The sequence below is a fragment of the Pyrus communis genome, chromosome 15, assembly GCF_041283825.1.
Source record: "Pyrus communis isolate YQ-2024b chromosome 15, ASM4128382v1, whole genome shotgun sequence".
Classification (NCBI taxonomy): Eukaryota; Viridiplantae; Streptophyta; class Magnoliopsida; order Rosales; family Rosaceae; genus Pyrus; species Pyrus communis.
Window position 1 is genome coordinate 31,071,879 of NC_142579.1, and position 18,330 is coordinate 31,090,208.

The following is an 18,330-nucleotide window of genomic DNA, read 5'->3' on the forward strand; positions in this document are numbered from 1 at the left end:
TCAGTTTTTGAGAACCTTTTGGAATGGAATGTGTCCTCACATTCGCTCATGTATCAATTAATTGACAATTCAGTTAACATTATTGCCAAAGTGATACCATTTAGGTAAAGTTCGATCAATTTGAACCACAATAATTTATCTGGTTAATGATTCACATTAACGTACTAGCAACACATACGCGTAATGAGTATTCATTTACTCAAGGTTCTAAAGGATGATAGCCGCTAGGCGGGCGGCGGGTTAGGACTTAGTGGCTAGGTAGGGTCTAGGCAAATTTAAGTAAATCTATTATATTTCGTGTAAATAAATGTTTATATATACCTTAAATATATTTAATTTCATCATAAACTACAAAATAGAATGACATATATATTATAAAGTGTTAGAACATAATGAAAACATGAGGAACAATGATATAATGTGCGTTCATTTAAGTATGCAACAAGTCTCTTACGATTTATTGAAAACAATAAAATGCAAAATGAAAGTTATCTATTTTTTATTTAAGTGAGTCGCCTAGATATTTTTTGTTTAAGTGAGTCGCGATCTAGGCGGGTGGCTAGGCGGTCTAGGCACTTTTTTTTATTTTTCAAACGCTTAGACAATAATCGTGACGGTGGCCAGCCGCCTAGCACTTAGGCAGAGCTATGCAGGAATTTTTAGAACAGTGCATTTACTTAATGCATATAAGAAGACTACTCTTTCGAGTTTTCATGTTTGTTCATAATATAAAGCCATGATTCTAAGTTAGATGCTAACAGCTTAGCAAATTACGGAGATGGGACACTGTTTTGAGTTTTCATGTGTGCTCATATTATGAGTCTGCCAATTGAAACTGATTTAGATCCTCATAACCAAACAACTAACACAAATGAGACACTCTTTCGAGTTTATTTGTTTATTTATTTATTAAGACGCAGACAAATAATTTAAATTTAGATGGTCACAACTTAACAAGTATCGATGTCTTTTGGTATGTTTGAAGCTTAATTTGAATGCTAAAGAATGTTGAAGCTTAATTTGAAAGGAAAGCTAATGAAAAGGGTCTGAAAACTTTGAGTTTTAACGAAAAAGACAAAAATGTGTTGCAAGCGAATAGCACCGAGATTGACTTTTTAAAGTAAAAATATAATTTTTTATTAAAGTAAATAGTACCAGAAACTTTATGTTAAAATTTCTTAATTTAAATGCGGAAGAATGTTGGATAGAATGGGAATGAAGCTATATACTGCAAACCTAAAGCTAGATTTGATGTTAGGGTGGTAGGGTGTGCTATACTGGTTATGTTTTGTCTCTGTTTTCAATATATAATGAAGGAATCAAATTTGATTCTATAAATTAAACAGATGTGGTTTGACAGCACAACAAAAATAGCTTCACCTACTCCCAATAATATATAGTGTCTCTTTGCATAACAAGTTGCAAATATTAAGGGTGTATTTGAAAATAAATTTAAAATGACGAAATGTGCTTTTAAAATTAATTCTTAATAAAAATATAAGTAAATTTTAAAAAAACACATGAAGCATTTCATACAAAAAATACATAACTGGTGATTCTTCTAAAATACGCTTCTAGTGCTTTAAAAACTTAAAAACACTTTTGCTAAAAGCAAAAATGTTTATCTGTGTATGATGAATAAAGTGGTTTAGGGCGTTCAAATGTTATGCTTTTGAATTCTTCTTCGTCGGTATCGCTTTTTCATAAATAATAACAAAAATGTAATTTGCAAAATCGCTAGAAGACTAAAAGGAAACCCCCCCCCCCCCCCCCCCAAGCTTTGAAGTTGACCCTAGTCTTTTTAGGTTAGGAAGAAGCTAGCCTCTGTGTGGGTGTAGTACGAAAATAAGGAAGGAGATCGTATCCCGATATCTTCCTCCTAATCTATCAAATCAAAAAATTTATGTCATTGAAATTTGATCCAACGGTTAAGTTATTATAACTTTTAAAGTGAATTCCTATTTATAACCGTTGGATCAAATTTCAATGATATGAATTCTCTGATTTAATGTATTAAGAGAAAATAATCCGGATATGATACATTTCCCAAAAATAATGTTCGATAAAAGGACATTTTATCTAGAGGATTTTGGAATCTGGATTTATCTTTTTGTATTCTTTTGGTGCGATCTTTGGCATGGAAATTCAAAAAAGTCCAACCACACAAAAAATTATTGTAACTTTATGTGATCTAACCACCTGCTTTCCCCGTCTTTCAAGTGTTCTAGTTGTAAAAGTTGTCATCCAACACTCAAAAAAAGTAATGGAAACATTCAAACCCTTTTTCCTCGACCAATCTGTTTTTCAAAAAGCATCGATGTACTTCCACAATCTTTTTTCTTGCTTCATATTTTCAAATCCGAATTGTTTTTGTTTTACTTTCTCTGTCAAATCATAAAAAGAACAAAAGAAAACCAAGAAATCATCAGTAGAAAATATACAAGAATATAGAAACCAGAAAGAAAAAGGAAATAAATTACATATTAATGTCTTCTTTTTTTTATCGACGGGAATACGATATTCGAACTTGAACCATCTTTCAGCATTCGGAAGCGAAGTACTACTAAACTCCGTCAATGTAGTTATCCAAAGTTAGATTCTAACTATTAATTAATCCCCTAGAAGACACATATTACAGAGAAAACAGAGTAATAAGCAGTGAAAAAGGAGATTTTCTTCTTCTTTCTTCTGTTTTTTTTTGTTTTTTCAAGATCCCCAGTTGGAAAACAAGGCTTCCCAAATTTCAGTAAAAACCTCAACAATCACCCTGTGATGGTGTGTCGAATTCAACGACAGAAAACACTGCAGAAGCTGTTCTAGATCCTTCGCCGAAAATATCTGCTTCTCGAAGATCATCTCCACCATTGACGTCCTGAAGTCGTTGTACGGATCGCTCGACTTCTTCACCACAGCAAAGCTGTCCTTCACTCTTCCTTGCAACGGAAGCAGACCCACGTCGGAGCTCTCTCTTCTACGGCTGCTGCTGCTCCCGTTTGGCCGGGAACGGCTGCGCAAGCGGGGCCGGGAGGAGTGGCTCTTTGAAGAAAACAGAGTGTCTGTCTCATCGTCACTGCTCGACCACCACCCTCTGTAGGTATTGCTATCAAAAGAAGACGTACTGAACGGGAAAAAATCGCCGTTGGATTTGTTCTTCTTTGAATTCCTCGCCTTCGTCTTCTTCTTGTCTCTGATTTTTCTCTGTTTCGAGCTTTTTTCATGGTGGTTGTAGAAGGGGTTTAAAGGCTGCGAGATCGGCGAGGCTGGAGGGCTTGTGTGGCCGTCGGGATTAAAGGGTTTTACAAAAGGAGGGTACTTTTCAAAAATCTTGCGTCTTGGTAGCATTACATCTTTGATAGAGATAATGGGTTGGTTTGAGTCGGAGCATTTGGGTCTGCAAATGGAAGGAAACGGTAGAGCTGCCGGCTGTTTAGGAGGCGGAGCGGCGGCGTGCAAGTCTTGCTGGTTTTCAGGCAAGAAGACGGATTTTTCGATCACGTCAGACAAGTTTCGGGTCCTGCAGGAGCCGAATGAGGATCGGAACATGTTTGAGAGCTTGAGTTTGAATCGGTTTTCCATTGCACTTGCAGAGAGCTACGGAGAAGGAGAACTGAATTTCTAGAGAGAGATGGAGGAGTTTGGATGAGAGGGATATAAATGCATGAGAAACCGAAAGTGGGAGTTTTTTAAATGATATTTTAACAGTTGTCTAAGGAAACTTTTTGCTGGTTTTGTCCTCTTCTCTGTCATCTAACAAGACACACTTGTTTTGATTATTTGATTATATACTGCCTGTTGTTGACCTCGTAGCCACATTTTATTTTATTTTCGTAGATGTTAAAGTAATCGTTAGAACGAATGCGATCTCCATTGTGTATCCAAGTCGAACTTTCTCCTCACAGTTTAAATTAGTTAAAAGTGAAATATTACCAGTGTAAGAATAATGTTTTATTTTCTCGTTACCTGTATTTTAGTTTCAACCAATTTGAATCTTGCCTTGAGAATGAATTATGAATGTGAAATCATTGAGATGAATGCATGGGCAGCTAGATGATGAACCAGTTGCCTGCAGATCTGAGGAATGCCTTCTATCTATGGTTATTAAGTAATTGCCCATTCACTATATATTAGGTAGTGTGCATGGGGATGGACCAAAAACTTTAGTCATCTTTTGATGCTACTAAAGGTGTATAGTTGAAATTTAAACTATATTTGAAAGAACGTAAGTTTCTATATTTGAAATTGAAGAAAGAGAGCGTCGCACTGCTCTAGTTACTTGGTTCTAAACCTTGTACCCTTGTATGCGAAGTAGGGTTTGTGTATAAGCAAACTATATATCCTAAGAAAATTCAAAATTGTAGCTTAAGATATGATGTAGATCCTTGCAAAGAAGATTTCATTATATGAACATTAAATTTTGCACCTGTGTATTTGTAGATTTTTTTCACATGTACATGTGACACTAAATAATTGTACATGTTTCATGAGACATGATTTCACTTGTTTGGGTTTATTATGCAATTTGGATTCAATTTCTCCGAGCAAGCTCTTCCATCTTGTAGACGTTTTATGATTAATGTTATCTGTGATGTCATTTGGCTTCATGACATTCTAGTGTAGTTTTTACCTTTTTCCAAGACATTGTTACGTTTACATTATCCAATTCCAAGTTAGATTAATTGATGACTATGTTACAAGGAAGTAAAAACCTATGTACTGAACTATATGCACTTCCATGAATTAATGACGATGAATAGAGTAAAATACTGGTGTCAAATAAACATCGGAGATCCAAAATTATTATAAACTATGGATGTTGCTTTCTTGGTTCTTGTATAGGAATCAACTGCGGGCTGTTATGACCTTCCATTAATATATATCTATACATGCAGGTATGTATTAAAATGAATTGTTATTGGCACTCTAAATTGTTTATATTTATGAAAAGAAAAATATGCTTGTTGTGAGGAGTGCACAATGAGATTTTTGAAGTGCAAATAACAGTCCCCTATATTAAATTAACAGAAAGAAGAAATTAGATACTAAAAATTATTGGCTTAGCAAGTGATGGATTGTCTTAATGATGTGTCACCAATAGGAAAGAAGTAAGTACTTAATTGATAATCCAATTACCAACAACCACATCCTTTAGTTTGCAAAATTTAGTTTAGAAATTTTCTCTCTAGTATTACGCATTTTTAAAGGGTAATACTAGGGAGACTAAATTTGGAGACAAAGTTTTAGAAACTAAGTGACATGGAAGTCAATGATTGGTATAGAACTTAAACGTTGATAAACATGTTGATTCCTATTGGTGACACATCATTTAGTTTGCAAATTTAGTCTCCTTAGTATTATCCATTTTTAAATAGGGAACATGTTGGTCCTTTTGTTTTTTCTTAATATACGTACAGTGGAGTCTCTATGCTGGTAAGTACGTTTACATAAACAGACAGATGCATGAAGCATGGAAATGGGAGGGTCATTAGCCAACATATTTGTAGCGCAGCCTGGCTCCATTCAACCACTTACCATGCATGTAGAAAGTACTATGTGCTTGGAACCTAATAGTTTAGTTTTATTGATGATTAATAATTGTTATCGCATTCTAAAAAAAGTTTAGAATTTTCATTCATCATAAAAGTATTGTTTTGAAGTCTGAATAATATATAGGTTCTCTGCTTGCGTAATCTATGTCCATGAGCTACAATTTTAATAATACATGGTACATTTTCTTTGCCGAAAGACCATACAACAAATGCACAGTATTCTTCAAAACCATGTATATTCGTCCATATGCAAGTTCTCATTTAGCTCTTGAAATTGGAAGAGTTTCTATGAGCAGACGTCGTTGCATAAAAAAGAATGCCCTAGAAAGTGGTAAACCTGATCAAACATGCAGGTTTATAACCCACCAACCCTGGTAACGTGCATATTTTCATACGAGAGAGAGAGAGAGAGAGAGAGAGAGAGAGAGAGATATTTGAAATGTGAGATTCAGACTGGAGGACAAAGGTTATATTGTCACCTTTTCCATGTTGTATATGGGTAATAATATTATTTATCGGGCTTTTTGATGTTTATCTGAATATTTGGTTTATATCTGTTGTCAACATGTTCATGTCTGCTTCCAATTCGTCCACTGGTTAGAAGACCAATTGAGAGGACCTAAAACTCTTAGCTTGAACCAAAGAACAAGAAAAATTTTCATGTACTGAATACTATGTACGTTACAATTTTAAAACAAAGAAATCCTAGTGGCATATATATATATATATATATATATGTATGCATGTATATATATGTATGTATATTTGAAGAAGAGCATCCCAAAGTCTTAGAAGCTTCCAACAACTAAAGTACAGATTGGGGAGCGCAGGTTCTTGACCTTTACTACCAATGCTCCCATGCAACCAAGAGCTAACAGACAGTCTTCTGAAGATGGGATTCATTTTTTATGTAGAAGTTCGCTCTTTGACAAGAAGAAACTTATTGCAACGACATAGATTTCCTCATCCACTTACACTTGCTTTCATGCTCTTCTTATGATTAAAAAGTCCAGGCTCTGAAAATAAAATAAAAAAATCGATCTGGACTTGCAAGAGGTGCTAGTGTTTGACATTTTGAGTATGACTTTTGAGTGAAAATGGTGGTTATTATTTCCACGATTAGCCCAAAGGGATAGGGTTGAGTAAACAAGACAAGGGCAATGGACCAAGCTATGAGCCAAAGCTTGCAAAACACTCATCACCCTCATTGGAAATTTGGGATCTTAATTTATGTGGTGTCTCTAAAACAAGCCAAGTTTTAGCTAATTCAGAGTCATATGTGTTTAAATCTAGTTAATTCAGACTGAAAACAAGATGATTAATCTTTAGGGTTCAACAAGTCAAACCCTAGCTAATTCTGGCTGATTTCTGTCTAATCTTAGTGAATTCGAACCTGAAAAATAAATTAACAACTCTAAATTTTAATACGAAACAAGATGAACAATCTTTAATAAGTTAATTTGGACTAGAAACAAGATGAGCAATCTTTAGGGCTTAGTTGCAATCTTAAGTTTATTTGGAGTTTCTATAAACACAAGCCAAGTTTTGGATCATTCATACTGATTTGGATCTAATTCTGGTTAATTAACTGAAAACAAGATGAACAAGCTTTAGGGTTTAGTTGCAATCTTAACTATATGTGTATGGTATTTATAAAAACAAGCAACACCTTGGCTAATACTGACTTACGTCTGTCTAATTCCGTTAATTCGAACTTGAAAAAGGATGATCAATCTTTAAAGTTAATTCGTACCTCTGTTTAATTTTAATTAATTCATAAAACAGCTCAACCCTAAACAGTGTTGATCTTTTTAGGGCAAGGAGCAATTTGGCAAACGCATCCCATTCAAGATGTGGATTGTTGGGCACTGATTGGTAAATATGGACAGGCTTTTCAAAATTAATCACAGAAAAAAAGAATTGGACCCAAATATAGGCACAACAAGATGAAAAAAAACAAAGTTTATGAAAATTGCTTGGAATTTTTACCATATCGAGTAACTCAAATCAATCAGACTCATTTTGTATAGTTACAGTTGCCTGTGCAAGCACGGGCTTTTTAATTTTTATCCACCCGTGAAGAACAACCTTTTTTGTCTTAGTAGTTTGGCATCCTCTTGTCTTTGTCCAACTTCTCTATTCTTTTCTTCTTTTTTTACTTGTGAACAGACTGGTTATACAATTGTACGTAGTTTAATATTGGAGATTAGTGTGTTCTAATCTAATCTGATACACTTAATTAACTATCTCCATTGACCACCAATTTTCGTGCATCGTGCACGAATTGTTTATTATTCATTTTTGTTGAAGAATACAAGAATTCTACATGATTTATTTTGTGTGGTTTTACTTCAAGTTACTCAGCGACTTTAGTATAAATCCCAAACATTATTGGTGTGGTTTTAGTTATGGACCGTTAATGTGTCTCTCTAAAATACTGACATTGTTATTATGTCATGTCGTTATGAATTTATCCACCACCCTTCATTCCTAATTATAAGCAACTTCTAATTGTAGGTTTTTTCACGTTGATATCCAGTGACACGATTAAAACACAATCTCGATAGTCTAAATAACAATTTTTTTAAACTCTTTTGGTGGCCGGAAAGATTCATAGAGGTACTTCAGTCTACCCTTAGCCACCATTGTGTAATTCACCAACGCCAAGAATCGAACCTAGAACGAGCTTTGTGAAATAAGCTTGAATTTTTTTTATACAACGATATATAACATATATGATATTTTAATTGATAGTAAGAATAAAAATCGAAGGCTTTGAAGGCAACACTCACTCCATCTCTCTCATTTCCCTCACCCTATTCACATTTGTTGTATCTATCAAGAGTCTTGCCTTTTGTCTCCGGCAGAAAGAAGTAAAAGAACACCGTTCCAACCACCATTATTCCCGCCAGCACGAAAAACATTCCACCAAATTTTATATTGTTAGAGATGGTTAGAAATGTCATCGACACCACCCGCTCACTAAGCAGTTCACCGATATGGCTAGACTAGAACCTTGGGCTTGTAACCTCATCGGATAGATTTCCGATGAGTATTACCCATGTTATGGGCCCGAGGCCAATTGAAAAGAATGCAACATCGGCGCAAACAACCACGATGCCCAAATCCCATATCCCATGTGGGCTTACTACTCGAATGCTCGAGAAATTTTGAATATGTATAATTGTCTTTGAGTCAAAGTGACAAATCTTTGAGTCATATCTATATCGTTCAATTTTCTTTGGGTTGATCTCATTTCATTCGGTTTCCTATTAAAGATATGATAAAAAGAAAAGGAGAAAAACAAACAAAAAGCTCTTTTTTAGGAAATAAGGAATATAATTAAACTTCTTTCATAAAGACTTCTTATTTCTTTTACCCCCTTTTTTTTTTTTTTTTTTGGAAAAATGATATCAGTTTCATTGGAATAGCAAGAAAGAGTGCATTCTTAAAGAAGAACGTCTTCTATTAAGTTCAAGGGTTCATTTTCTTTTTTATAAAGAAATTTTGAGAGCGTTTTACTTATTTGTTATTATTTAAAGAAATAAGATTACTAATAGGATCTTCAAAAAAAAGTTACTTATAGGAAGAAGCACACATAATATGCTTTTCTGCAAAGTTACTTTACGTGATATTTTTTGGACAAAGAAACACTTTATGTGATTATGTTCTCATTTAAAGCACTTAAAATTTTTGTCAAAAATTTTAAAGTAATTTTGACTATCTCTTAATCACCTTCTAAACTGTTTCTAAAGTAGCGAAGAACCGATGATGAGATTTGTTGTGCAAGTATCTACCCCTTAGTGTATATAATACTGTTAACTGCTTAGTAATTTTGGTATTTGAATTTGAGAAAGTAGAATCCAAATAACACAACTAAATGCTGAATATAAAATAGTTCAAGAAAATAAGAGTCGGTATCCAAATAACACATCATTTTTGCAACCCATTTGACATTAGATGCCTTGAGAACTAATTGCCCATTGGAAAGGTTGAATATGCAATTTATACATCTTTTTTTTTATATTACAGTGAGAAAAAAAAATCAAGCGGTTAATCTAATTTAATCCTGACTCTTTTTCCGACCTACTTTCACTGCTTGGGCTAATCCCTGCGGTCAATGTGAACAGTTTTTTCAGCTAAGAAAGAAGCATTTGATGCTCGTCCCCCTCGTCCTCAAATAGAGCCCCAATTTCTTCTAAGCTCTTCCCTTTGGTTTCTGGCAAATTGAAGTAAAAGAAAATAGTGCCAACCAACATTACTCCTGCAAGCGCAAAAAACATCCCTCCAAATGTAATCTCCCTAGAAATGCTCAGAAATGTCATGGCCACCAACCCACTCACCAATCTGTTCACTCCGATGGCCAAGCTCGAGCCTTGGGCCCTCAACCTCATGGGAAATATTTCCGACGAATATACCCATGTGATGGGCCCAAGACCGATCGAGAAGAAAGAAGCCGCAGAACAAACAGCCACCACACAAAGCGCAATTGCCCATTCAGGCTTCTCACTTGAGTACTCAAGAAACTTGGACCCAAATCCCAAAGCCGCCAATGAGATCGCCATGCCGAAAGAGCCTAACAGCAAAAGGGGTCGTCGTCCATACCGGTCCAGGAAGAGTGCCGAAACCAAAACAAAGAAAGTCTTGGCAATGCCCATGAGGATTGTGACTCCCACAAGATGCCTCTTGTTGTGAATTCCGGCCTCTCGGAAGACCTCTGGGCTATAGTACACGACCGCGTCATTGCCTGAGGCTTGCATGAAGAAGTTGACTCCGATGGCAGCGATTAGAATGCGGCGGATCGGCTTCGTGGGCCTCACTAGTAACTCTCTCCACACCCCTTGTCCATGCCAGTTGTTTGAATAGGAACTAGCATGCAACAACGAGGCAGCTTTTGCTATCTCTTTGAGCCTCAATTCAGCTTCCTCTTTGGTTTCAGATGTTCTTATCAAAACCTGCTTCGCTTCGTCAAGCCGGCCTTTCATGACCAACCATCTATGCAGAGTAAAATATCGTTGTATCAAAAAATAAAAGTATTGATACCAGTGGAACTATCAAGGTTTAAAAATACGAAACATATTGTACTCAAAAAAAAAAAAAAAACAAAAAAAAAACGAAACATATTGACTAAGAAAATACCTAGGGGACTCGGGCATTGCTAGCACACCCAATGCAACAGCAATAGCAGGCAAAGCTGCAAGTCCAAGCATAAGTCTCCAATTCATGTTTTGTGGGATGCCTGATAAAGCATAGTTGGAGATGTACCCGAGCAGTATTCCGCCGTTGATGAACACCTCCGGGAGAGAGGTGAGAAACCCTCGGGTGAGGGCTTGCGAGAGCTCGGCTACGTAAACTGGGGCAATCATGAGGGAATAGCCTACTCCGATTCCGGCCACAAGTCTACCGGCTAAGAGAAATGGGAAGGATGGTGCTAGTCCCATTAGAAGTGCACCTATTAAAAATGTTAACGCAGCCAGGACTATAGTGTAACGCCTGCCGATAATATCCGACGTCTTGCCGGAGGCAAGTGATCCGATCAATGAACATACATTTAGAGAGCCAACCAAGATTTCTACTTGCGTTGATGAAAGATTGAAGTCCTCTCTGATGAAAAGAGAAGCTCCACTCATCACCCCAATATCTACAAACAGAAAAGTCCTTAGCAGACAACAAAAACCCTAAATATAATCATCCTTTAGTTATTAATTTTGTGTACCATAATTCAAAGCGCATTTTTTTGTTTTCATTCTTACAAATCACAATTTGACATGTACAAAAATAACGCATAAAAAATATGAAAAAAAAAAACTTCTACAAATGTGTTAAACCTGTGATTGTTTGATAATCATTTCCATGATTACGTCGAAAAAAATAATGCGGTATTTTCAATTCAAAGGCAATTTTTAAGGAATTGAGGGTAACTAGTTACCATAGCCCAATAGAACAGAGTTTGTGGAAGCCAATATAGCACCGGCAAGAGCATATTTGTTTAGACCGGGCTGCGTATGAACTTCCGGTGCTTTAGACTTTTCGGGTTGACATCGATGATCTGCCGGCGATGAAGATTCTGAATCATCAGCAAGCAGAGGATGGAGGTGGTCCTTCTTGCTTGGCTCCATAGCAGGAGCAAATGCCAATCCAACTTGGAAGAAGATATGCACGTTTGAATAAGGGGATGTGTATGAAATTTTTTATATACGGTAATTCGGGTAAAAGACATCATTTTCTTTTTTGTTTTTTATGTCAGAAAAAAATTACAAAGAAGATGCTCGACGGATTCTGATATTCCAAACAACATAACAAATCCCCACAGCCACATATAGGCAAACTTAGAGAATTAGACACAAAGTCGAGTTAAATATGTCGTAAATCGGCTAACGAATTTGCTATCATGTTTACTATGTTTACTCTAACCTAATAGTAAAATGGTAACAATAGAAAAGGAATGGTAATAAGTGCTTTTGAAAAAAAGGTACTTTTGTGAAAGTGGGACTGGACACGCTGTCTCCACACGCCTGTACCGTATGCTGCCAAAATGGCAGGTCTGAAACGAATAGACTCTGCTTCCTCGAGTTGGACCAAGCCAGCGCAGCCACACAGCAAATACAGCATGCATTTTGTTTCATATCTCACAGATAATGTAACAAATTTAAGATTAAGGATATGTGTTTTGTTTCATATTTTTTATAGATAATGTAACAAATTTAACATTAAGGATGTGTTTTGTTTCATATTTTATAGATAATATAACAAATTTAAAAAAATTGCCAAGAAGATTTTCTGGATCATTATTGTGAATCCCAATTTTGGCATTAGGCAGGTCATCCGGATGACAAAATAATGTCCTGTATTTTAATATTTTTATTTGATATTACACGATTGTTTTAAGATATTGTTATTTGACGTTGTCATTTCATACAAGTCATTATCTTTCTATGGCTCCAACTTCATTATGTATGAAAGTTAAACAAGTGTGTGACCGTAGGGCCTACAGCACCTGTAATTTGGTTATGATATTGCATTAGAATATAATCTTCTAATCTATAATCAAGTAACATTAAGTAGAATGATGTGGTAAGCTCTTACGATAGACTTCCATCATTCAATGGTGAATACTAGTTTTATCAAAGACCAAAATTTTCTGCACTTCCTTTTATCCGCTTATCTTCGTTTTAGCCGTTGAATTGAAGGAGTGAAAATAAAATGAAAGAGAAAATCATAGTGTGAAAAGCGCTATTTTTAAACATATTCTCATGTAGGTTTTGGAAGAAAGTGTGATAAGAAATCAACATGCACTGGAATTCGATCGAGAGTGACTAGTAAATAAAGATAAAATATGTGTGAACACAAATAGCAGAGGAATATTCCTCCATATTTCAAATCAAACAGTGAATCCACATGTGCTTGGAGCATTTGGACCATGTGCTATGACATCCACTGATCATCATCATTTGCTTGGAATTTTTTCGAAAATGCTGGGTGTATGATGTCTACCTTTTTTAATGGGATGTGATATCCACACATCCTATTTTACTTCTCACACACCATTTGAATTCTCGGCTGTCAGATCGAATGAATTGAAGAAGATCAACGGACAGAAATTATCAAGGATGTGTGAGAAGTAAAATAGAGTGTGTGGATAGCACACCCCTTCTTAATGATGTCAATATTTGTAGTGACATACATCTCCATTCTGAAAAGTTGATATATTTTTACTTTTAGCATGTTATCAGCACCATGTCAACCAGGAGCAGATCTATTAAGGAACCAATATGGTCCTAGGATCATCCAAAAGTCCGAATAGTTGGCTGTGAAGACCACTGAGGACCACCTAAATCTGGGCATTTGATGGTAGTGGCCACGGCGGAAGAAAACCACAAAGGCCAGCCTGAGACCATCTCCAATGGTTGGGCTAAAAGCCAAATTTTTTAGCCCGGAAAATTTAGCTTTTAGCCCAGAAACAACTTTTCTGCTCCAACCGTTCTGGCCTAAAATTTTAGCCCGGGATTATTAAAGAATGAACTTATGCAATTTTTTTGTTAAATTAATTTTTTTTTTAAAATAAATATGTAGACTATCGTAAATTAATTTTATGAACATTTTAATCTAAAAAAATTTAAATTCCGATAAATATTGAAAAATCACTAAATTTCCCACAAAGCAAGCCGTCAACTTTTACCAATCTTTCAACCCTGGGCTAACTTTCAATTCACCAACATTTCAACACCAAATTTTCAATTCACCAACCGTTGAACACCACACTTTCAACTTTCACCAACTATATAAACACCAAACTTTCAACTTTCACCAACTATATAAACACCAAACTTTCAACCAACCATTCACCACCAAACTTTCAGAAATCATCCTCTATATAAACATATGTCCAATATTTGTTGATCACACAACCTTTCAACCTTCAATCATCCTCTATATTCACCCATATTTCAACTTTCAAAGAGTTTTTGTTTCCTCAAAGTGGGGAATAATAAGACATAAAGTGGGGAATAATAAGACATAAATTATTGGATAATTAATAAACTTAATTAATAAATTATTGGATAATTATTGGATAATTAACAAACCACAATTAATAAACTTAATTAATAAAGTACATAATTAATAAACTTAATTAATAAAGCACATGATTAATAAACTTAATTAATAAAGCACATAATTAATAAAGCACATAATTCATACACTACATAAACTTAACAATCATATCCACTATCTTCACTTGGTGATGGACTTCGTTGAAATGTTGGGATATAGGGTTGAGAAGATTCATCATCTTGAAACATACTCCTTGAGGCAGACTTTCGCATAATTTCCTTTTGCTTACCACGTAAGAACTTTTTCCTCTCTGGAGTGTATTGGCTGAGGTCCTTCATCATGAATTCAATTTCAAACCTATTTTCCTCCTTATCCGAGATTTCCTTCATTTGCAAACGCATTCGAGCCGCTTCTTCTTGGCGAGCGCTATGAGTTTCATTCAATTTTGCCATTCCGGTATCAAAGTGTCCACTCATCAGATCTTGGGACTTCCCTTTTCTCTTTGCTTCCTTTTGCTTATCTCTTCCTGGGGGCCTTGCAAAAGAAGGAGATGGGGTCATTTCATCGACATCTTCAGCAACACCTTCATCTCCGGCATTTGTCTGTGCAGCTTCACGTTGAAATAATCTTCCCCATTGTTGGTCCGCATCGGTTCCCCACCTTGGACAATCCTTGAGGATGTCCCAAGCATGTTGCAACTTAAAAACTTGATTTTTTGGTGTTACTCTTGTCTTGTAAATTTCCATTGCTTTGTCACCCTATGCAAAAAATACATAAAAATAATTAGTTCCAACATAATATTATGTACATGACAAATAAAATATCAAGAACAAAACTCACAATTTCTATGGCGCTCCTCCCACTAGCCATGCCAACCACGGCTCTCTCCAAGCTTCCCTTCCATAAAGTGCATGCTTTGTTGATAGTCTTCCACCGATCATAAACACCACCACCATCCCGCTTGCTACCATTGCAGTTTTCTTGAAACTTTGCAATGATTTTATCCCACAAAACCTTCTTATTTTAATTAGTGCCAACTGCACCATCTTCGCTAACAGAAACTCATGCCAAGCATAGAGCAACATCTTCCTCACAAGTCCAATTACGACCTCTAATATGCTCTCTTGCCATGTTGAACAATTTGGAAATGGAAAGAAATGGTAGAAAGATAAATTGGAAGAATTGTAAGAGAAATTTGAGTTTTGTGTGGATGTTTGAACAAATACATAGGTATTTATAGAGTTTTTGGGTGAATTTTGAGTTAAATAATTTTTTTTAATTATTTTAACCGTTAGATTTAAATTTGGGCTGTTAGATCTTTTTTTTTTACCGTTAGATTTGATTATATTTGATCTCAGCCATTGGATTCAATGTATTTTAAAATAACATATTTTAAAAAATCAAATTTGAATTTGGACCGTTGGTCAACGGTCCTTGAAACACATCCGTTGGATTGCAAAAATAGCCGTTGGACTTCAGCTAGGTGGCCGACAACCCGCTGACAGCGGGGCCCACCCTGTCGGGCACGGACTGCAAGCGCTCCGCGTGGGGCGCGTACGCGAGTGAGCGGGCCGAGACTGGCCTTTGGGCCAGCGAGTCCAGTCGCGCGGGGGGGGAAATCTGGGGGGAATTTGGCCCAATTTTAACATTTGGCATTTAGCCCAATGTTTTAGCATGGGTTGGAGATGGTTTGGGGGGGGAATTTGGGGGGAAATTTGGCATTTAGCTCATTGTTGGAGATGGTCTGAGGAGGAAGAAGAAGAAAAACAGCTTGTTTTCAACTTTTTACGCTCGACAATACAGCGTTTCATTCCGTCATTTAATGAGTATTTGCTTTATGGCCGTTTGTTTTTGGGCCAAGGCGTTTTCTAGCTTTTAGAAAATTAAGCCACATCACTTTATTTTACGTCTTTGCTTTTTTTTTTTTTTTTTTTTGGGTTGAAATTAATCAAATTATATCCTTTTGTTCTCTACCGCTTCCTCATTCTTCCTTTCTTTTTTTTTTATCTAATTTTTAATTGCTATCAATTTCATCTTGTTTGTGTGTATGTTATTCTCTTTGTTTTATTCATTTTTTATTATTTTCATTTGTTTGCATCGTTTTCGAATTATAGAAGACAATTTGTATGCTTATTTTTCAAATAAAAGAAGAAAGCAAGTTTGAATCCGGGACGCCGTGGTTGAATAGGAAAGCTCTAACCATCAAGATAATGCATCACTTGCATTGTTTGCTTCATTTTAAACCAGTCATAAAAACTGAAAATAAAATCATTTAGGTATAAAATGCTGAAACTGAAACCTTATGGTTCATTTTGGAAATAATCCCAAGTTGTAGTATGTAGCGTGTAAATGAAAAGTTAGTAGTCCATCATTTAATTTTTCAAGATTTTTTTGTCTAATTTTTTTTAGAGCTTTTAAATTAGGACCACCCGATGTTAAAATCCTAGATCTGCCACTAATGTCAACAATCCATTCTTGATAAAAATTTAATAATATAGAATACTAGTCACTCAGTCAATAAAAATAAAAATTAAAAAATTAAAAAAAAAAAAAGGAAGAATTAAATCGTCACACGATCCAGCTTCATTGTTTTATTTTATTAGACAAGTGATAGCCAACAAAAAGGAACAGAACACAAATCTTCAACTTCAAGTACAGGAGTAAATGATGTTAATTACTTGAAATACAAGTCGTTTCAATCTGTTAAAATATACATATATATATATATATATATATAATAACCCTTTCATTTGAACAAAATTGACAATTAAAACCAAGCCAAACTGAAATGAAAAAATTTACAGTGCCCTGCCTGATTGCCACCGTTGATAGTTAACGGGCTCCACCTGGTCCACTGTCATGCTAAAACCGCGCCATTCCATCAAGTAATTTAGTATCACGGTGAGGGCATTTTCGTAAACAAAAATTCAAAGCATAAGAAACCGAACTTCACCGCCAAGCTATGAACTGTGAAGCACAAAACTCCATAGCTCAGCCTCCCACTGCGATAAGCTTCAAAATTCTCCAAATTACCAAAAATGGTGAGTTTATCTGTTACTAATTTGATATTACGTATAAATATTATTTTGTTATCCATAAATATTGAAACTTTTCGATGTACTTTGTTTGATTTTCCTCTGTTTTTCTGTGGAACAAAACAGAGCAAAGGCAAGGCGAGCTTCGGGAAGAGGAGGAACAAGACCCACACGCTGTGCGTGCGGTGCGGGCGGCGGACCTTTCACCTCCAGAAGAGCCGCTGCGCCTCCTGCGGCTTCCCTTCCAGCCGGATCCGAAAATGTCGTCTTCCTTCTTTGTCTCCACTAATCAGCTACAAGTTTCAATCCATTTCAAAGTTGAAGGATTAATTTCTTTATATTTTGGTTTTGATTTTTGCTAGTTGTTGTGTGAAAAAACAAAAAAAAAAAAGATAATTGGAGCGAGAAGGCGATTCGGAGGAAGACTACAGGGACTGGTGGGATGAAGTACATTCGCCATTTTGCCGTTGGATTCAAGTTTAACTTCAGAGAAGGTATGAAACCAAACACTTTTCAAAGCCCATTACAATATTTACCCTGAAAACAAAACGTACTGACCTGCTATAATGTCATGTGAGTCCTTTAATAAACGGAGGTGGATTATCTACCCTTCCATTTCCATATTCTTTCCATACCCTCTTCTGTTTGTATGGTCACGATTAAGACACGTCAACATTTTATATTCCTATTACTTTTTGTTTTATTATTTTTATAAAAAATTAATATAAATGTTGACGTGGCTTAACCGTGATCATACATCACAGGAGGGCATGGGGAGAGTATGAAAATGGGAGGGCAGACAATCCATCTCCTTAATAAAAACGGACATCCTACAACGAGAATTTTTAATTTTATATGATTGTGGTCGTGATTTTACAGTTTAATAATTTTTTCATGGTGTGTGAATCGCATGTGGGGTTACATCAAGACTCATCTTTAAGTCCTTACCTTTTTGCATTGGTAATGGGTGAGTTAACGGGGCATATTTAAGATGATATTCCTTGGTGTATGCTTTTCGCAGACGATATAGTGTTGATAGATGAAACTCAAGAAGGGGTAAATGCGAAGCTTAAACTTTGGAGAGAAGTGTTGGAATTTAAAGGTCTTCGCCTAAGTCGGTCAAATATAGAATATATGGAGTGCAAGTTCAGTGTAAATGGAGGTCCAAATGAGTTAGAGGTGAGAATAGGAGACCA

The 18,330-nt window shown here is 35.7% G+C and overlaps 4 protein-coding genes across 4 annotated transcripts; 1 reads left to right on the forward strand and 3 right to left on the reverse strand.

Annotated features, from left to right (window-relative positions):
- Window positions 1-2,397: 2,397 nt before the first annotated feature.
- LOC137729770 (transcription repressor OFP8-like) lies at window positions 2,398-3,907 on the reverse strand. Its single transcript, XM_068468796.2, has one exon. The coding sequence runs from the start codon at window positions 3,574-3,576 to the stop codon at window positions 2,707-2,709; it is 870 nt and encodes a 289-aa protein (XP_068324897.1). The 5' UTR covers window positions 3,577-3,907; the 3' UTR covers window positions 2,398-2,706.
- Window positions 3,908-9,482: 5,575 nt separating this feature from the next.
- On the reverse strand, window positions 9,483-11,702 carry LOC137720209 (putative polyol transporter 6). The gene is made up of 3 exons (XM_068459250.2): window positions 11,476-11,702; window positions 10,686-11,187; window positions 9,483-10,541 (listed from the first exon to the last, which is right to left on the reverse strand). The coding sequence occupies exons 1-3, from the start codon at window positions 11,663-11,665 to the stop codon at window positions 9,686-9,688; spliced, it is 1,548 nt and encodes a 515-aa protein (XP_068315351.1). The 5' UTR covers window positions 11,666-11,702; the 3' UTR covers window positions 9,483-9,685.
- Window positions 11,703-14,189: 2,487 nt separating this feature from the next.
- On the reverse strand, window positions 14,190-15,052 carry LOC148690853 (uncharacterized). Its single transcript, XM_088685110.1, has 2 exons — window positions 14,940-15,052; window positions 14,190-14,857 (listed from the first exon to the last, which is right to left on the reverse strand). The coding sequence occupies exons 1-2, from the start codon at window positions 14,967-14,969 to the stop codon at window positions 14,258-14,260; spliced, it is 630 nt and encodes a 209-aa protein (XP_088541236.1). The 5' UTR covers window positions 14,970-15,052; the 3' UTR covers window positions 14,190-14,257.
- A 1,976-nt stretch (window positions 15,053-17,028) lies between these two features.
- LOC148690854 (large ribosomal subunit protein eL37x-like) lies at window positions 17,029-17,707 on the forward strand. Its single transcript, XM_088686075.1, has 3 exons — window positions 17,029-17,140; window positions 17,261-17,396; window positions 17,527-17,707. The coding sequence occupies exons 1-3, from the start codon at window positions 17,138-17,140 to the stop codon at window positions 17,673-17,675; spliced, it is 288 nt and encodes a 95-aa protein (XP_088542201.1). The 5' UTR covers window positions 17,029-17,137; the 3' UTR covers window positions 17,676-17,707.
- Window positions 17,708-18,330: the final 623 nt, after the last annotated feature.

Bases quoted from the DNA above. Each gene is read 5' to 3' on its own strand.
- LOC137729770 (XM_068468796.2), bottom strand. From the start codon at position 3,576: ATGGAAAACCGATTCAAACTCAAGCTCTCAAACATGTTCCGATCCTCA.
- LOC137720209 (XM_068459250.2), bottom strand. From the start codon at position 11,665: ATGGAGCCAAGCAAGAAGGACCACCTCCATCCTCTGCTTGCTGATGAT. The intron at 11,188-11,475 runs GTAACTAGTTAC...TTCTGTTTGTAG, and splicing joins CTCTGTTCTATTGGGCTATG to ATATTGGGGTGATGAGTGGA. The intron at 10,542-10,685 runs GTATTTTCTTAG...TACTCTGCATAG, and splicing joins GCAATGCCCGAGTCCCCTAG to ATGGTTGGTCATGAAAGGCC.
- LOC148690853 (XM_088685110.1), bottom strand. From the start codon at position 14,969: ATGGCTAGTGGGAGGAGCGCCATAGAAATT. The intron at 14,858-14,939 runs GTGAGTTTTGTT...TTTTTTGCATAG, and splicing joins GGAGGAGCGCCATAGAAATT to GGTGACAAAGCAATGGAAAT.
- LOC148690854 (XM_088686075.1), top strand. The intron at 17,397-17,526 runs GTCGTCTTCCTT...AAAAAAAAAAAG, and splicing joins TTCCAGCCGGATCCGAAAAT to ATAATTGGAGCGAGAAGGCG.